At 47.0% G+C, this 15,653-nt stretch overlaps 1 protein-coding gene across 12 annotated transcripts in view; it reads left to right on the top strand.

Annotated features, from left to right (window-relative positions):
• Window positions 1-15,653, top strand: part of BCL11A (BCL11 transcription factor A) — a 136,879-nt gene that overhangs the window by 74,346 nt on the left and 46,880 nt on the right. Inside the window, exon 1 of one of the 12 annotated variants that reach the window (XM_064415613.1) lies at window positions 13,964-14,115. The exons of the other annotated variants lie outside the window; for them this stretch is intronic. Coding sequence (XP_064271683.1) covers window positions 14,022-14,115 — 94 coding nt within the window. The 5' untranslated portion in view covers window positions 13,964-14,021. Of the gene's footprint in view, window positions 1-13,963; window positions 14,116-15,653 lie in introns of those variants that run through there. 12 annotated transcript variants of the gene reach the window in all.

Raw genomic sequence — 15,653 nt, 5'->3', positions numbered from 1 at the left:
ACGTCATGTGAACAAGTGTGTGCTGTTTCTGCACAGTAATCGGTCTATCCTTGAATCGTGAATATCTCTACATTTAAGAGGAAACACAGGCTCAGCTGCTGCTAAGCTATATTTTGAATGAGACTTGAACCCCCCCAGTAATTCCCCATATTGCACTTCCCAGACATGGGTATTAAAGGTGAGGTTTCTTTCCCAGGATGGTAGAGGGCAGTGCCCATTTCCATGTGCTGCCTGCGATCTGACGGAAAGCGAGCAGAAGTGTAGGGCGTGATTAATGAAGCAGGAGCCTGGCGGAAGGGATTTGTAGTCTTCCAAGCTCTGGAGCCATACTAAATCACCAAATATGGAGGAGCGGTGGTATGATGTAACGCTGTATTTACGTACGGCGCCGCTCCGCTCAAAAGACAAAACACAGTATCTGTCAAGCAAGAATTAAACATGCTGTCGTCCCCGTGGTCCCTGGGCTGGAGGGATGGCCACGCCGAGGAGTTCTGCATGAGGGGAACCTCCTCTGTGAGGGTTTTGCTCTGGCACTCACTTGGTGTAGGAGGCTCAGCAAGCCAAGTCTGGCTTTGGCGTGGTGCAGGTGACGCGGAGCGAGGAGGATTTGGGCTCGCGCGCCGTCACGGGGCCGTTAATTCAGAAAGGGCTGTGGTTTTACCTGACTGTCAATGCTTCGCTGAGCAGAGGTAGCTGAGGACACGGGCACAGTGGCAGGGCCTGATCCTGCTCGCTGGTACACGTAGGTGGGCTTGAGTGGGAGCTGGTGCCGTGCAGGAGGGTCCACAGAGCAAGACGTGTGTTCTGAGTAGGGATGGAGTTGTGATTGTCAGGACTCTTCTGCCCCAAGGTTTCTGGCTGTGGTGCTCAGCCTTGCCTATACAGATGGGATGCCCAAGATTGCAGGTTGTCTGCCCCTCCCTGGCTGGGCTGGAACCGAGCAACACTGGGGGTCCCTTGGTTCTTGCTGTTGGAAATGCAGCCTGGCTTTGGGAAAGGGAGAAGAGGCACCAGGAGTTATGGGGTCTTGCGCTGTTCCTCCCTTTCTTGTTTTCATCTCCTTTTCAGTTGGATGCAGTTGGAGTTCAGCTCCCTTGTGTCACAAAGAAGTGTGGTGATAGCTGGAGTTACCCATTGCTCGTAGTCAGTAGTTTGAGGGAGTCCAGCAGTAAAATTTCCAATGAAGGTCTTGGAGCTTGAGCTGTGAAGTTCAGGCTTCAGGAAGGCCCCTATGAAGAGCCTCAAACTCTTCCAATTCTGCTATTTATATCTGATTTCTGTTCAAGAATACAAAGTGCAAGATTTGAGTGTGTAATTAAGGGGGGAAAAAAAAAGATACAGGCTGCCTTTGGAAAAATACACAGAAGTTGAGGAAGTGATTCTTTCTGCTAAGAGACCATAAAACAGATATTTTGTAGCAGTATAAAAATGTTCCCAATTAGTTTTGAGGATGGAAGAGGTGTTCCAGGTTAGCCCTGGATACAGAGGTGCTGTGGGTGAGCCCCGGGTGCAGTTTTCTCCCTGCCTGCAGTTTTCTAGACAGTAAGTTGGGGTGTTGAAGAGAATTGTAAGTAATGGTTAAAGATCTATGGAAGAGCAAGGAGGCAGCGACTCATTCAAATGCAGGGAGAAATGTCTGTTTTAACTGTCCTTAAGCTGCTCTTTATCTTGCCGTTTTCCAGAGACAGGGATGAGGGCAGGAGCTTATATGTGTGTGTGCAACCTGTGCAGCAGCTGTGGGATCCATACAGGTGCAGGCATGTGTCCATACCTGGCTCTTCCATGTGGGTGTCTGCCTGTGCACAGCTCTGCCTCGCTATAAAATTTTGAGTGATGCTGATCCAGCGCTGGAGCTGAAATGCCATAAATTTAACTGAAAATTAATAGGATATGTTGTGTGGGTCCAACGAGGCAGCTTTCATCAATATGTATGTCAAAGCCTCACCACCAGATACCGGCAGCCCGTGATTTGCAGTGAGGGCGACGGCAAGGCTTCGGTTATCCGCTCTCGTATTTTACAATAGGGGGAAATATTAACTGAAGTATCTGGAGATCAGTGGATGTAAAATCGCTGCTCACTTATTGAAAAGGCTGAGGAAATATTTATTGCCCGCCCGTGTCAGGTTTTGGCGGTTTGTTTGTTGGATGTATGAATCCGAGGGAATTAATGAAAGGTTGGGCTTTGGGTGAAGAAGGATCTTAAATGTTTCTTGGATGCAGTTGGGGGAACACTTTGGAGTGCTGCTGCGAATTCCCCTGTATGATGCCGAGTGTGGATCCGTGGATGCTCTATTTACTGTACAAAGAGGGGAGGAGGAGGGGAGGTCATTTTTACTGCTCGAATCCTATACTCTCAAGCTGCTTGTGACATTCAAATTAAACACGTGGGAAAATAATGTAAGAAATCCCTCTGTCTGCTGCAGTCGGGGGAAGGTGAACGTCATTTGGTATTAAATTTGAGACTTATTATTTGATTATTACAGTTCTCAGGAAGTAATGTCTTTAAGCAGAATTTTTTTGGGCTGTTGTCAGTAGTTGCCATTATAATTCTGGAGGTTGTGATTGTTGATTCCTTGTTTTGTTTTGTTCTGGAGACAAAAAAAAAATACTGCTGTCTTCACTGAATAGTTAGCATTGCATCTGGACAATAACATGAAAGCTTAAAAATAGAGGGGGGGGAAGAAGGAATATGGGAAGATTTTGAAGTCAAATTCTATCTGCTTTCCCCTACAAAGAAAGAGAGAGAGCAGGCTGGGTAAAATATTGCAGACAGGAAAAAATAGTGAGGGTGCTGCCCAAAGGCTCCCGCTCCCAAGATTTGGAGCGCTGCGTACAAGCTGTATTTGTAAATAAGACAGAGAAAGGTTGTGAACCGGCAGCTTGGCTGTTTTGTCAAAGTACAATGTCAGAGAAACTCTTTCTAAGACAAATTGTAAATAGAAGTGTCACGATGATTGCATGATTGAGCTCTAGAAGTGTCTTGCAATTGTTGGCATTGTCAGAAGACTTTTGAAAGCTTAATTAAAGGCGGTGGCCTGTGCGGCTGTGAAATTTACTTCTCGGGGGGGAAAAATGTAAAAAATGTAGGGGATCAAAAAGTTGCTGTAATGCTGTTCGCGCAGGGATGCAGAGAAGAGTCAATAGTTTCCCTGCTTTCCCCGTTGCCTTTTATAAATAACGTTTTTTGAAGAAGCAAGCACGTGACACCAATATCATCCTTTGTACGAGGTAAAGATTGTGTTAGTTTTCCTATTCCCTGCTGTTCCAGACAGTTAATGTAAAAATGGCTCTTTATTGGAAACACAAATATGAGTTCACTCGAAGCACAGAAGCAGGGTAGAAAGTTTTCCTCTGCCTCTGCCTTCCAGGGGAGCATCACAGTATTGTGGTGCCCTGAATATTTCTGGTTTTTTTTTGTTTCCTGCAAACCAGATCTTCTGAGAGGATGAGAAACATATTTTGTGTTCCTTCTATTATTGCATGGGACACTGAATTGTGGAGCTGTCCATGAGCAGAGGCATCACTGCATCCGAAATGCTGGTGGTTCAAGAGGCAGCCTGGCACACGTTAAGCTCCACATAGATCTTGAAAGGTGCACGTTGGCATCACGTGCTGAAAGCTTTGGAAATCATGTAATAAACGCAAAGCTCCGCGCGGAGAGTCCCAGCAACGAATGCTGGGCCACGGAAACTGAGGCAGGCAGTAAATTAAACACCTTCTAATTAGCCCGGTGGAAGAAGTGAAGTCTTCCCTAAACATTCCCATAATTTGGTAATGCCTCTTCTAAAGAGGAGGAGGCCTATTAGCATCACCCCGTTTTGTATATGCAGCCCTCAGCCCACGAGCTCGCTCTTGTTTCATTCAAATAATAAAGACAATTAAAGAGGCTTGAGAGGCACTGTCAGGCAACGGGAGCAGAGCCTCCAGTTGTTTGGCTGCACACATCCTCACTTGGGCAAAATTTTTTTGTGGACAAAATTCCCTTCAGGCTTCGGTCTGTTTTTATATCCACTAGTACCAGCTTTGTGCAATAAAAGGCGTTTAGCATCAGGCTGGACATGGCCTGGCACAGTGCCACTTGTGTTTTGTTGTGGGTTTTTTTTTAGCTAATCGCTGAGGATCTCTCGTTACCTTTCTGCTTGTTGTGATTTTGTTCGGGTCACGATGCTGCCAGGGATGTCGCAGGTCCAAGGAAGTTGTCTTCTCCCAGTGGCAGGCATTTGAACGCAGCTTCCATCTGGGAGCGCTTGGTTTTTATGTGTCAGCTACTGGAGTACTGCACAAGTCCATAAAACACATCAAGTCCATGTATTTCAATGTGTATTAAGACTTACGTGTTTGTATGTTCATACTGGTAGCATGGCCCTAAAATTAACCATTGGGTGGATTTTTTTTTGTTTTTCCCTTGGGCTAATGAACATAATTTTGTCTCTCTGTGTGCATAGACAGCAGCTCCAGCCTGACGCCTGGTGACGTTGGGCGTAGCAGGTTTGGGCCCATGTAGGTAGACACCAGTACATGGATTGCTGTGATTTATGGCATAGTTTTAAGAACAACAGGCACATTAATGGACCCACAAACCACCCAAGCAGTTGGGATGATCTGATAGTGAAGTTCCATGAAACACAGTTCGCTCTGGAGGGGCCCCCATCTTGGGTGTGCTTTGCTCCGCCAGATGTGGATCAAACTCTTGCAGGAACTGGACTGGTGGCTATGGACCCCTGTGGATGAGCAGACCAAGTCCTCACATTATTCAAACCTTCCCGTGTTAATGCCAAACGCATTTTAAAGCCCATAAACATCCTCCCCGTCTCTCTAATCAGGTTTAGTATGCAACGCATCCCGCACGGGGTTCAGCCAGTTTGTTTTCCAACCTTTATTGGCCAGCTGCACTCGCTGTGCATCTTTAAAATATTTCAGCGAGGGTTTTTTTTTTGCTCTTCTGTCGCCGAGGCTGGGAACTTGGTGGCTCATTCTTCATTCGGAGGTGGCTTTGCCTGGGGTTGGCGAGGGAAAGGTTTGCGGTGTGGGGTGTGGCGAGGTCAGCCCCGATCCCAGCAGGGAATTTGTGTTCTTCATTTGCCTTTACAATCGGAGCACAGCTACTGTACCTTGGAGCAGCTCTCAGGTGTGAGCTCAGATGGGCGCATGTAAATGTCCTGTCAGATGCAACACAGGAATATTAATGTTTCCTCAGCACCACGCTATAATAAAGCTGTACACAGCCAGCTTAATATGCAGCCGGGCTGGGGAATTGTGTAAAACTTCGATAGCCCAGTGTGAATGACAGCGGTGGAAAAAAAATACTCAATATGCCACAGTTTGCATTCTTGTTTGCCTTTGATCTAAAGCAAAATGAAAACATCCTCTTCTTTCCCTCCTCGTTCTGAATAGGTGTCCTTCCTCTGCAAAATTGGATAGTAAGTAAGAAAAGAAGACGAAGTACAGGGCACGGTGCAGAATTATTTGAAGCACATTAACTTCAGCCCGCTGGGGGATGTAATTTTTTCAAGTATTAGCAAACATTTATTTTTTATACTTGGGATTGTTGGCACCGCTTTTCATTCTTTTTTTAGCATCTGGGTCTGGTTGAAACAAAGAAAACAGAGCCACCACAAACAGGGGCTGGAGCCCCTTTTGCCCTCTGGCTTGGGCACGGCCCAGGCTGTGCATCCTCCTTGTAGAGGTTTCATTTGCATCTTCTTGTGTGTTTGAATCTTCAGCTCCATCCAAAGGTGTCTGTTTTTCAGTGCGGTTGTGTTCGAGGATTTTTAATAATGTGCTCATTTAACTGAATCAACAGCTGTCAGGAGTGGTTGTAGTAAATCCACAAAATGCACAAAGAAAAATACATACGTTCCCTGAAACAAAACACTTGAAACAAATTGGCTGCCAAAAAAAGCTGCTGAATTCTGGGTTTGCAGACAGTGCACCAAAGTGTTTCTTTTCTCTGCTTTCCCCCGAGACCTCTCCCCGCTTGCCTGCTGCAATTCTACTGGAACTTTTTACCTGAACAGGTTGCTTTTAAAGAAAAAAATCCTATCACTTCCCCGTCTGGTGGGTACAGAACTCAGCTACAGCTCGGATTTTTTGTGTTTCACACTAAATAGCTGAGACACCAAGAGTGGGGCAAGAGCAAAAGCCAAATAGCTGCACTGCCGACAAGGCAGGAGGCTCAGTATCCCTGGGAAATAGCTGTCAGGAGAAGCTATTCCTCTCTGCCCTTCCAGGTAGGCGTTGCCAGGGTGCTGCCAGAGGGTGCAGGATTCCCCCTGGAGTGGGTGTGCTGGTGGAGGGGGCTTTGGTCAGTCAGAACCAAGGACTTTCTGCTTCCACCCTCCCCTGCTTTGCCTGAATGCTGAACAATTACACCTACAATTTGATCTTAGCTGCAGATAGGAAAACCTCTGCCTAAATAAACAATGGAATTACTGCTGAACAACAAAGGCTCAAAGAAGAGCCCTGCCTTTAGTGGTGTTATTATTGTTGTTGTGGATAATAATATTATTATTACTATTGTTATTATTACTGCTATTACTACAGCTATTACCTCTTTAAAATTACGCATCACAGTTCTTCGTTCCTTTAGGAAGTAAGGAGTTTAATTTTGCAATAATTGCTTGCTTAATTGATTTATCAGGTAGGGAAATACAAAAAGCAAAAATACAAATGTGTTGTGTTGTATTCCCCCCCCCCCCCAATATTGGCAACAATTAATTTGTCACCCAGCATTACTTCAGTGTCACAGCTGGGGTTTTTTTCAGACATTGAATGAATCATCTGGGTTTTGTTGCATTTTAGCTACTGAGTTTATTCTTTGTGGAGTAAGAGAATAGATCAGCAGAACTCTCGTTCTTCAGCCAGGGCATCGTGGGTGCTCGGAGCATTTACTGTGTGAGGGTGGCCGGGGCTTTTCCCTGTGTTTCTCTATTACTGATGGTGATATTCGTGTTTAGGGAAGAGTTGTTGTGCAATGAGAAGCAGTAGTCCGGAAGCCTTGTTCCCTTTGAGGAGCTAGGTCACAGTGGGATGCATTTGGAAAAAGAGATAGAGGCTGTATTATTTTGTAATAAACTATAAACTGTCCTATGTTAAATTTGTGTTACGTTAGAAAAAATCAATAAGGAAAAATTAAATTCTGATAAAGATACTCTTGGATCTTAGAAAATAACTGCTGTCCTTTTAACTAAAACATTTGAGGAGCTTCAAAGAGTATGTATTTCTTCTGATCTTAGAGCTGTGTGACTGGTAGCAGGGAAAAAAAAATCTTATTCTACATACAAGTGGATTGCTTAACAAGTCAGCACAGACACATACTTGTTTGTACCATAGAGATAAAAATTCCTGTATAAAAATAATTCAGTTGCTGACAGCAGGCATTGTGCTGGGGCTGCCTCTTTTGTGTTGGCCGGGGGTCAGGGACCACGGCTCCCACTTTCTGCCGGGGGGGAGGCTGTCACGATCGCTTGCTGGAGCCTGGAAATAAGTTAATTGCTTTATTTTAGGGAATGCTCTGAGCCCAGTAGTGTGGTTTTTATGTCTCTGGAAACAGAGAAAGAAGTGGGGGGAAAAAATCTCCTAATGGGGGACATGACTTGAAGGCAGTTTGGGAGACGTGGCCTTCAAGAGCTCGGCGGCCCGGCAGTAGTTTGTAAACTTTTGTTTTGAATCTAATTCTGATTTATGCTGTCACATCCCATACTGGCCTTCCCTGGACTCTTTTTTGTGTGAAGTCATGTTGGTGTTGTGGGGGAGTTGCTTAAAACTGGGGACTCGTGGCCAATCCAGATGTTTGCTGCTGCGGCTGCTGCACGGCACCGCGTCCTGTGGTGCCCAATAAATGTAAAAAGAGCGGGGCATTAGCCCAGCTCCGGGCATCATCTGCTTTGCTCTGCAGGGGTGCAGGTAGCATAAACCACGAGGTCGGAGAAGGCTGGTGAGGTGGGAATAGGAATTATTTCACCATTCATCCGCCCTTCCAAGTCGGGGTGCCGGGGAGGCAGCCGGCGCTTCTCCCCCTCTCCCCAGGCTCCTCCTGGGATCGCTGGCAGAAGCGTGTCCCTGCTCTGTGCCCTTTGGCATGGCTGGGTCAGGCTGAGAGCAGAGCCAGGCTCGGAGCAGCCGGCGGTGCCCCACAAACTCCGCTGGCTCCGCGGCCGCAGCTCCGCTCCCCGGAGCACCGCGACTCCGGCGGTGCCGGGATCTTCTCAGCCCTCCCTTTTCTATGCAGCGAGTCCCTAAAATTAATGCTGCTGCACTTTGATGAAAATAATGTTTTTATAATACATTTGCTGTTTACATGGAAGATGTGACTTGAGGGGAAAAAGGCTTTTTTGGAGGGTGGTGGAAATCTTGTTAATCTGCTCTCGGAGAGCGGCACACAATACTGCCTATGAGCAAGTCTGTGCTGCTTTTGATAAATTACCATGTTTAGAGATAGGTTTGGCTCTTAAGGGCTTAGTTTTCTGAACAAAGTCCATAACAATGTTTTCTGCCTCTGTTTGTCTCCAGCCCCTTTGGCTTGACTCGGAGCCCTGTGTTTAGTTGAAGCTCCGTCTGGAAGATATAACAATTTTGCATTAAAAAAATAAGGAAATCACAGGAAGAAAAACCCTTTTGCTTTTTGGATGAATCTTACTGATAATTTGCTAAAGCTCATTTGAATTTTAAGCACTTCTTTAATCTTCAAAGGCTAAATTGCTTTATGAATATGCATGGTGTGGGCAGACTTTAGTTCATTACCTAGTTGTAAATTCTAATGACCATTAGGTCCTTGCAGTAATTGCGAATTGTTTTGCATTTTTGATTGGCCTATTAACATGTGCATTCGGCACACATCAGGCCAGCCTGTCAGGCTGCTGAAGGAGAAAAAAAAGGTGAAAATTGTTTTATAGCACCAAGATTCTTAGATTTTCAATCTTGGAAAATTGATGATGTAAAAAAATTAAAGCGGTGTTTTTTCTTCTCAAGATTGAAAGTTCACCAAGAGATTTGACATATTTAATTTACATGATGACTTTGCACTCCTTCATTAATGCAATTTGCATATGAAGCTGTTGTTAATCACTTTTGATCATGTTTTGTGTATTAGCTGCCTCAGTGGCTCTTCTCCCTCAGATGCTCCAGTAGAAAGCAGCAAAATGATGCATCTTCTTGCCAAGTTTCCTTTAGTGAATTGAGGAATTAGGAGTCTAACCTTGAGTAATTAAATATGTTCTATCAGTTCTCTTTTAATGTTAAGTACACTTGGTTGGAAGTGTAGAAGGAAATTGTTCCCATTTGGGGGAGACATTCCTTTAAAAAATAATCCTACATGTGTAGATAGAAAAGAATTATTTTCCGTGCTCTGGAGATGCCAGGGCCGGAGGGAGAGGTGACAGCAGGGCAGGATGTGGCGCTGCCTGGACCCCTGTCTGCGTGGCCAGTGTTGAAAGCAGTGCCCCAGGCCCCATCCTGTGCTGCCATTGGGGTGGTGGCCCTGCCTTTGGGGCACGCTGTTTGTAGCAGCAGATTGTGCTGCTGGCTCTGCTCCTCTTCCACTCCAGCCTCGTCACAAGGAAGGGTCTTTTTCTCCTGCCTGTCCGGGCAAGGTGTTCATCATCCAGCCCTGGGAGGGGAAACTGGGAGCAGCCTGGCTGGAAGCCTGCTCAGCTCTCATAACCTGCCCGGGCATCCGTGCCCTGGCAGTGCCAGAGGCTGTCTGCCACCCCTCCTGCCTGGCTGGGGCTGGGCCTGGTCCCTGTCCCCCGTCCCTCACGCTGGCAGCGCCTCAATTCCCGGCTGTGGGATCGGGCCATTGCCGGTGCTTCGTCCCCTCGGTTGTCCAGCCTTGGTTATTGATGCTCAGCTTTGGCTGGAGAGTTTATCACTGGGTAGGAAGATGAATCGGAGGGGTGAAACGGATACCCTGATTAAAGGAACTTCTTAATGAAAGAAAATAAACGGAGAGGGAAAAGGACCGTTCTGGAAGGAACAGAAGTATAATTTTAACCTCAGAGGAGACCTGCTGCTGCCCTTCCATGACTTCCACCCATACCATGCTAAAAGCGTGGTGCAGTTCAAAGTTGTTAATATTCAGCTGGGAAACAGTATCCAGAACACAAATAAATTATTAAGTGCATGAACTTTTTCGGCAGTAAGATGAACTGATGGGGTCCATCTGCGAGATCCAGGGGCTTTTTATTTGTGTGTGTTGAACGATTCTGCCCTCTCCGACTTCATAGCCTTTGGTCCCTGGCCAAGTGCATGCATAATTGATTCCACACGCGCTATCATTTTCTTGATGTAATTGCTTTAGTAAGATATGTTGAAATCTAATGGATAATTTACTATATGAAAATGACAAAAAAGTAAACGTTCGTGTTTTGCGCTGGGCGCGGAGAGGAGAGTGCCCAGGTGACCTGCGTGGTCACCCACATGAAAGCCACGTGGACCATCTGCCACGAGCAGAGATGGAGGTAAATTGCTGGAGGAGTTCAGAGCAAACTCTGGGTTAATCTGGAGTTTTACAACACAGGTGAAAGCAAAACAGTGGCGTTGTTTGGAAACTTTTATTTTTTCTGGAGTGATGGCTTATTTTCTTTTCTAGTTGCCAGAATGTGAACTCAAGAAAAAGTTCTCTGCAGAAGGCAAGGGGGTGGTATTTTTAAAAATCAGTGTGTCCTGGACTTGCTGTCCAGTGCTACAGAAGATACTGGCACTGGTGCCTGGCAAAAAGTTCTTCTCTTCTGGCTGCTTAAATAATGCACCAAATTATAATCAATGCATCAGTTGGGCTGGGTGTATTTTTAGAGATTTCGGAAGTGTAAAAATATCAAATCCACCTATAATTCCATCCCCATACAGAGGAAAATATTGCACTTGAAAATTTGACATCACATTGGTCTTTAAGAAATTATTTGTTTAATCTCATTTCCTTTCCCCCTTGCTTCCCAGTCCTGGAATATTTTGTATTCCTTTCCACAATTTTTAAAAATACACTTTTGAGGTGGTGTAGACACAAAAACATTTTCTCATTTGCTTTTCCCCCCCGCCACAATGTTTTCTATGTACTAAAAGAGGAAAAAATATCCAAGGCAAACCCACATAACTGTAGCAAAACTGTTTCTGAGCAAGTCATAATAATGAACAACACATGATCTGAAATGTGATCAGCAAACATACACTTATGCCAAGGAATTTTTGCCATTCACATACCAAGGTTCTGTAAATCAGTAAACCGCGGCAGAGGAGCCCCCTGCACGGCGAGGGGAGGAGCAGGAGCAGGAGCAGGATGGGCTGCCCAGCAGAACTGTCTTGTTCGCAGAGCAGGGAATGGGAACAAGTTTTCTCTCTTCCACCTTCCTCGTCTCCCTCTCGATCCACTCTCGATTCACGCACCCTTTAAAGAGGGAAAGTGAAGCTTGAGCTATCCTCAAAAGCAAGAGCAGACAAATAAGTAGCAAAGGAATGAAATTTCATCACAACGTGTTTTATGGGATTTTTTTTTTTCCTTCCCCCACCTCCCCATCTTACACAGAACCAAAATGTAAATTACTTTCTGGTCCTAATTGGATTTAATTATTTCTTTAGGAGAGGATGGGTGGGAGGGGGTGGGAATGGCACACAGCTGTCCTAACAAAACAAAGGAGCCAGCAAACCCTCACTTTCCCCCATGTTGGCTAATAAACGGTGCAGAGGATCTTAGTGCTGGCAAGCAAATGGAGCGCTCTGTAGACCTGGGGAAGGGGTAAGCGCTGTCGGCAGCCGGGAGCGTTAGGAAAAGGCCAGGCTAGCTGCTAGAAAGTGCACTTAAATGGTGATTTGTGGTTTCCTATTAATTTTTGTAACTGCCCTGTGTTTTAGAGCAGGCAGCCTGGGTGCTCCCAGCCCTTCCCTTAACCCTGAGCCTCATTGCCCAGATGCCTCAGCCCTGTGGTGAGACCCACCCTCAGCATTGGGCTGTGAATCTCTCTTCTGGCTCCGCTCACCTGGGAAGCAGCAGCTCCCTGTGGCACTGTGGGACGCACTGGGAGTGGATTTGGGTGCCCTGCACTTGGTGGGGTGTTCTCTGTGCCCCCCAGCTGGGGTCTGGGGCACCTGGTGCCAGCAGTGGGGTCCAGGCGAGCTGATGTTGCTCTGTGTGTCGGTGGCACGTTGCACCCGTGGATCTCCAAGAGCTTTGCAAGCTTTAATGAATGTGACCACTAACGTGATTTATAGTGCGATTCATTATTGGTATTGGAGGGACTGTATTCTTATTTTGTCATTTGCTGTTAAAATTAATACACTCCATGCTGGCTATAAAAGTGTATTTGCATTTAATTGCAAGTCAGAATGAATTAGTGGATATGATTTAAACCTGAACTCACTCCCTAAAAAGAAATCTTCGGTGGGGAAGGGAAAATCAAGCTCTGTGCTGGATTTCTTTGGTGGACATAGGGATGGAGACAGGAGTTGGGGAGAGGAGGGGGCAGGCGGGGGCTTGGTTCTTTTTTGTTTTTTAATTCTTGAGGTTGCTTTCAGCAAAAAATGCCTTTGCCAGGAGGGGCTTAGGCAAAGTGGTCAAGCACATCTGCTCCTGGGAAGGTAGGGAAGAAAAGAGGTTACTAGTAATAGGGCAGCAGCACAAAGGGAAAATTGTACACTGGAAGCATTAGTCTCCGCGGCGGTGGTGTGGCCAGACTGGTTTAGCAGACAGGATGATAGATTGCTTTGTCAAGGGTCCCAGGGTGTGCCCTGAACTTGAAGCACTTTGTTTATCTTGAATAGAAAGGGAAAAGCACAGACATAATCGATGTCTAGTTTTTTAGGAGGGAGGAAGAGGTAGAGGAGGGAGCGAGGGGGTGGTGGCGGGGGGAGGCCCTGGCTGTGGCTCTCCATTAACAGATGAACTTGGCTGAAGTCCAGAGTTTGATGAGAGAGTGTCACAGCTCCGGGGCCGGCCAGCCTTTTCAATAATTTTCTTTTTTTTTTAATACCTGCTGACTGCACATCAAATGCTCCCAGGTCTTTTGGCTAAAGGCAAGAAGAGGGAGAGGGGAGGGGGGAAGACATAGCTCCATTTTTTCCCTCTGAACCAGTTGAGACCAGTCCCTTGGCCACGCACGCAGGTTCTATCATCTTTCCTGGCTCGCTGTTGGGGAAAAAAAAGAGTTGTCCCCGTGCCAGTAACCTGAGGGCCCAGGACAGAAAAAAAAAAAAATAGGGGGTTGCTGTTCTAAGAGGCAAACTGAACTAAAAGAGTGCGAGAGCAGGAGGGGTATGCGTGCGTTTGGGAGATTTCAGAGATAGCAGGAGTTAAATTGGGGGGTGAAGAGCATCTGCAAGGCAATGCCTGTCTGGCTGGGGAGAGCAGACCCAGTGCAGGTCCACAGCTTGTGCATGACAGCAGCCTTTCCATGGTGGCTCCCACCCATTCGAATGACCTTATGAGAAACAAAATCAGATTGATCCCCTAGTGCAGAGCTGTGCTGGGTGTGAAGGTGGCTGCACTTCCAGGCTTTATGTAGCCCTCACAGAACATTGCTGGGCCGTGCCCGAAGTCAGGAGGTGAGAATATAGACAAAATGCTGTGGTGGTGAGAATAAAGACAAAATCCGAGATCTTGACTGGGTTACCATTGTTTTTATTTAAAAGTTCCTTGCTTTGCAAGAGGTGGATGTGGTGGGCATGTTGTACATGAGGTGTGGCAGGGATGCTCCAGGTTGGAGCTTCTTCCCAAGGGTGCCTGGCAGGGGTGTGGGTGGCCCCAGAGTGTCTGTGACTTGGAAACACAATCTGAATTCATGGTTGTTTTGGGTGTTTTTATTTTTCTGTTGTTTCCCATTACGCCGTTTCTGACAGTTGTTCAGCTACTTACCAGTCTTGGCAGGAGGCTGAGCCTGTAACACCCTGACATTTTTGCTTTTTAACAGGCCAGTCTCATCGTGCTGGAACAAACAGCAGCTTAACTGCGTTTCACTCTGGCTGATTTGAATAACGTGTACTCTGGTCAAACAAGAAACTCCTCAAAGGAAGAGCTCGACGCCTTGTTTCCCGTCATGCTGATGGACGGTGGATTTCAAAATGCTCGGAAAGGGCATAGCTGGGAAACTCCCCCTGCTGCAAAGGGCAGCGTTTTCAGAGGTGTGAAGGGTAGGTCGCAGTGGGTTGGGTCACCTGCCTGTCCCTTCAGTGCGTTCCCAGCATCATGCCTTGCAGGGAATGACGAGGTTTGCTTGGAACTAGAGGCTTTATGTCACGTAGCTGTCCCTCTTGGAAAGTGGGCACGTGTAGGGATGGCCTCTATTAGTTAAAGCCTTGCCTGACCACTTTGCTCCATGTGGGCACCCAGGTCTGTGAGCCCAAGTTTTTGAGGAGGCTGGGAATATCATGTACAGCCTTGGTTCCATCCTTGTGTCCACTCATTCCTCTTCACGTTCTTAGCTAGCAGCTGGTGATGTGCACTGAGCTCTGCTCTTTGGGAGGAAAGTACAAAAGCTGGGAAGAGGCTGTGGGACAGGGCTCCACGAGGCTGAGTGCCAGGGCCCTGGGTCTGGAAATCTCCTTCCTTACACTGGTTTTGTGTCAGACTGTAACTGGTTTGATGGTGAGCTTCCCAGCGACTTGGCACCGCTGTGTTTCTTCCCAGGAGTTTGCCTACGCACGTGTGCAGCTCCTGTGTGTGTGTAATGCCTGCACAGGACTCCCTGTTATCTGCTGATCGAGGTGTTTACCTCTGCAGCATCCATTACGTGGGGACTGATGTTAATGAGCACACCCTGGCACTGCCAGGGTGAGAGAGGCAAGTGATGAGGAGGCACAGGGCAGGTGGCTCACCCGGGTAAGGCCTGAGAGCTGCAGCACAGCACAGGAATGAGAGCCCAGACTCACTGCTCTTCCTGAGAAAAGAAAAAAGATGGGGCTGCATCTCCAAACCCACCTGGACTTTACCAAGACCTTGGTAAGGAGTCCCCACCTTGCTTTACCTCTGTCCTGGGCAGATGCAGCCGCATGGTCTGGGGGGCACGTGCTTGGCTGTGGCCGTGCAGTGCCACGTCCCCTGGGTGACATTCCCCTGTACATCTGTGGGGAGGCAGCGGGATCTGCAGGGGCAGATTTGGGCAAAAGGCATCGGTAGCAGAGGTGGGTTGTATGTCCAGAAGACGAGGCGGTGACCTTTGGGTCAAGCACCTGTGTGTGGAGAGCCCACGATAAATATTGTACAGTGGGAACAATGGGGCTGTAACAGAGCTGCTCCCGAAGAGGCTCGGGCCGAGCAGCTGAGAGGCTGCTGGGGAGCGGTGTAGTATTTCTACTTCAAACTGATTGAAACGCCGACTCAAAATCAATGCTGTTGACTGGGGATAATTCACAGTTCTCTCGGCGCTAAGCAGCCGCGCGCGGAAGGATGCGCTCCGGGATGAGCCGAGTGGTCCGGGCGCGGTGCAGAATCAGATGCATCATAGGTCAGCTCTTTATTTGTTTCATCACGACTTTTGCTCAGTTGTCGTGTAATTTATGGCTGCTTTCACGTTGTCAAACATTTTCATTGCGGCTGCTTCTTAACACACTCCTGACACAAACACGGCTGCCTAAAAGACACTGTATTGTTTCATAATCTGAGAGGAGGACTATAAAACATCAAATTACACTATCTTCAGGCTAATCTAAATGCACTACAGATTGAAATC

Source organism: Passer domesticus, chromosome 3 (genome assembly GCF_036417665.1).
Source record: "Passer domesticus isolate bPasDom1 chromosome 3, bPasDom1.hap1, whole genome shotgun sequence".
NCBI classification, from domain to species: domain Eukaryota; kingdom Metazoa; phylum Chordata; class Aves; order Passeriformes; family Passeridae; genus Passer; species Passer domesticus.
This window is presented reverse-complemented; position numbering and strand designations above follow the sequence as displayed.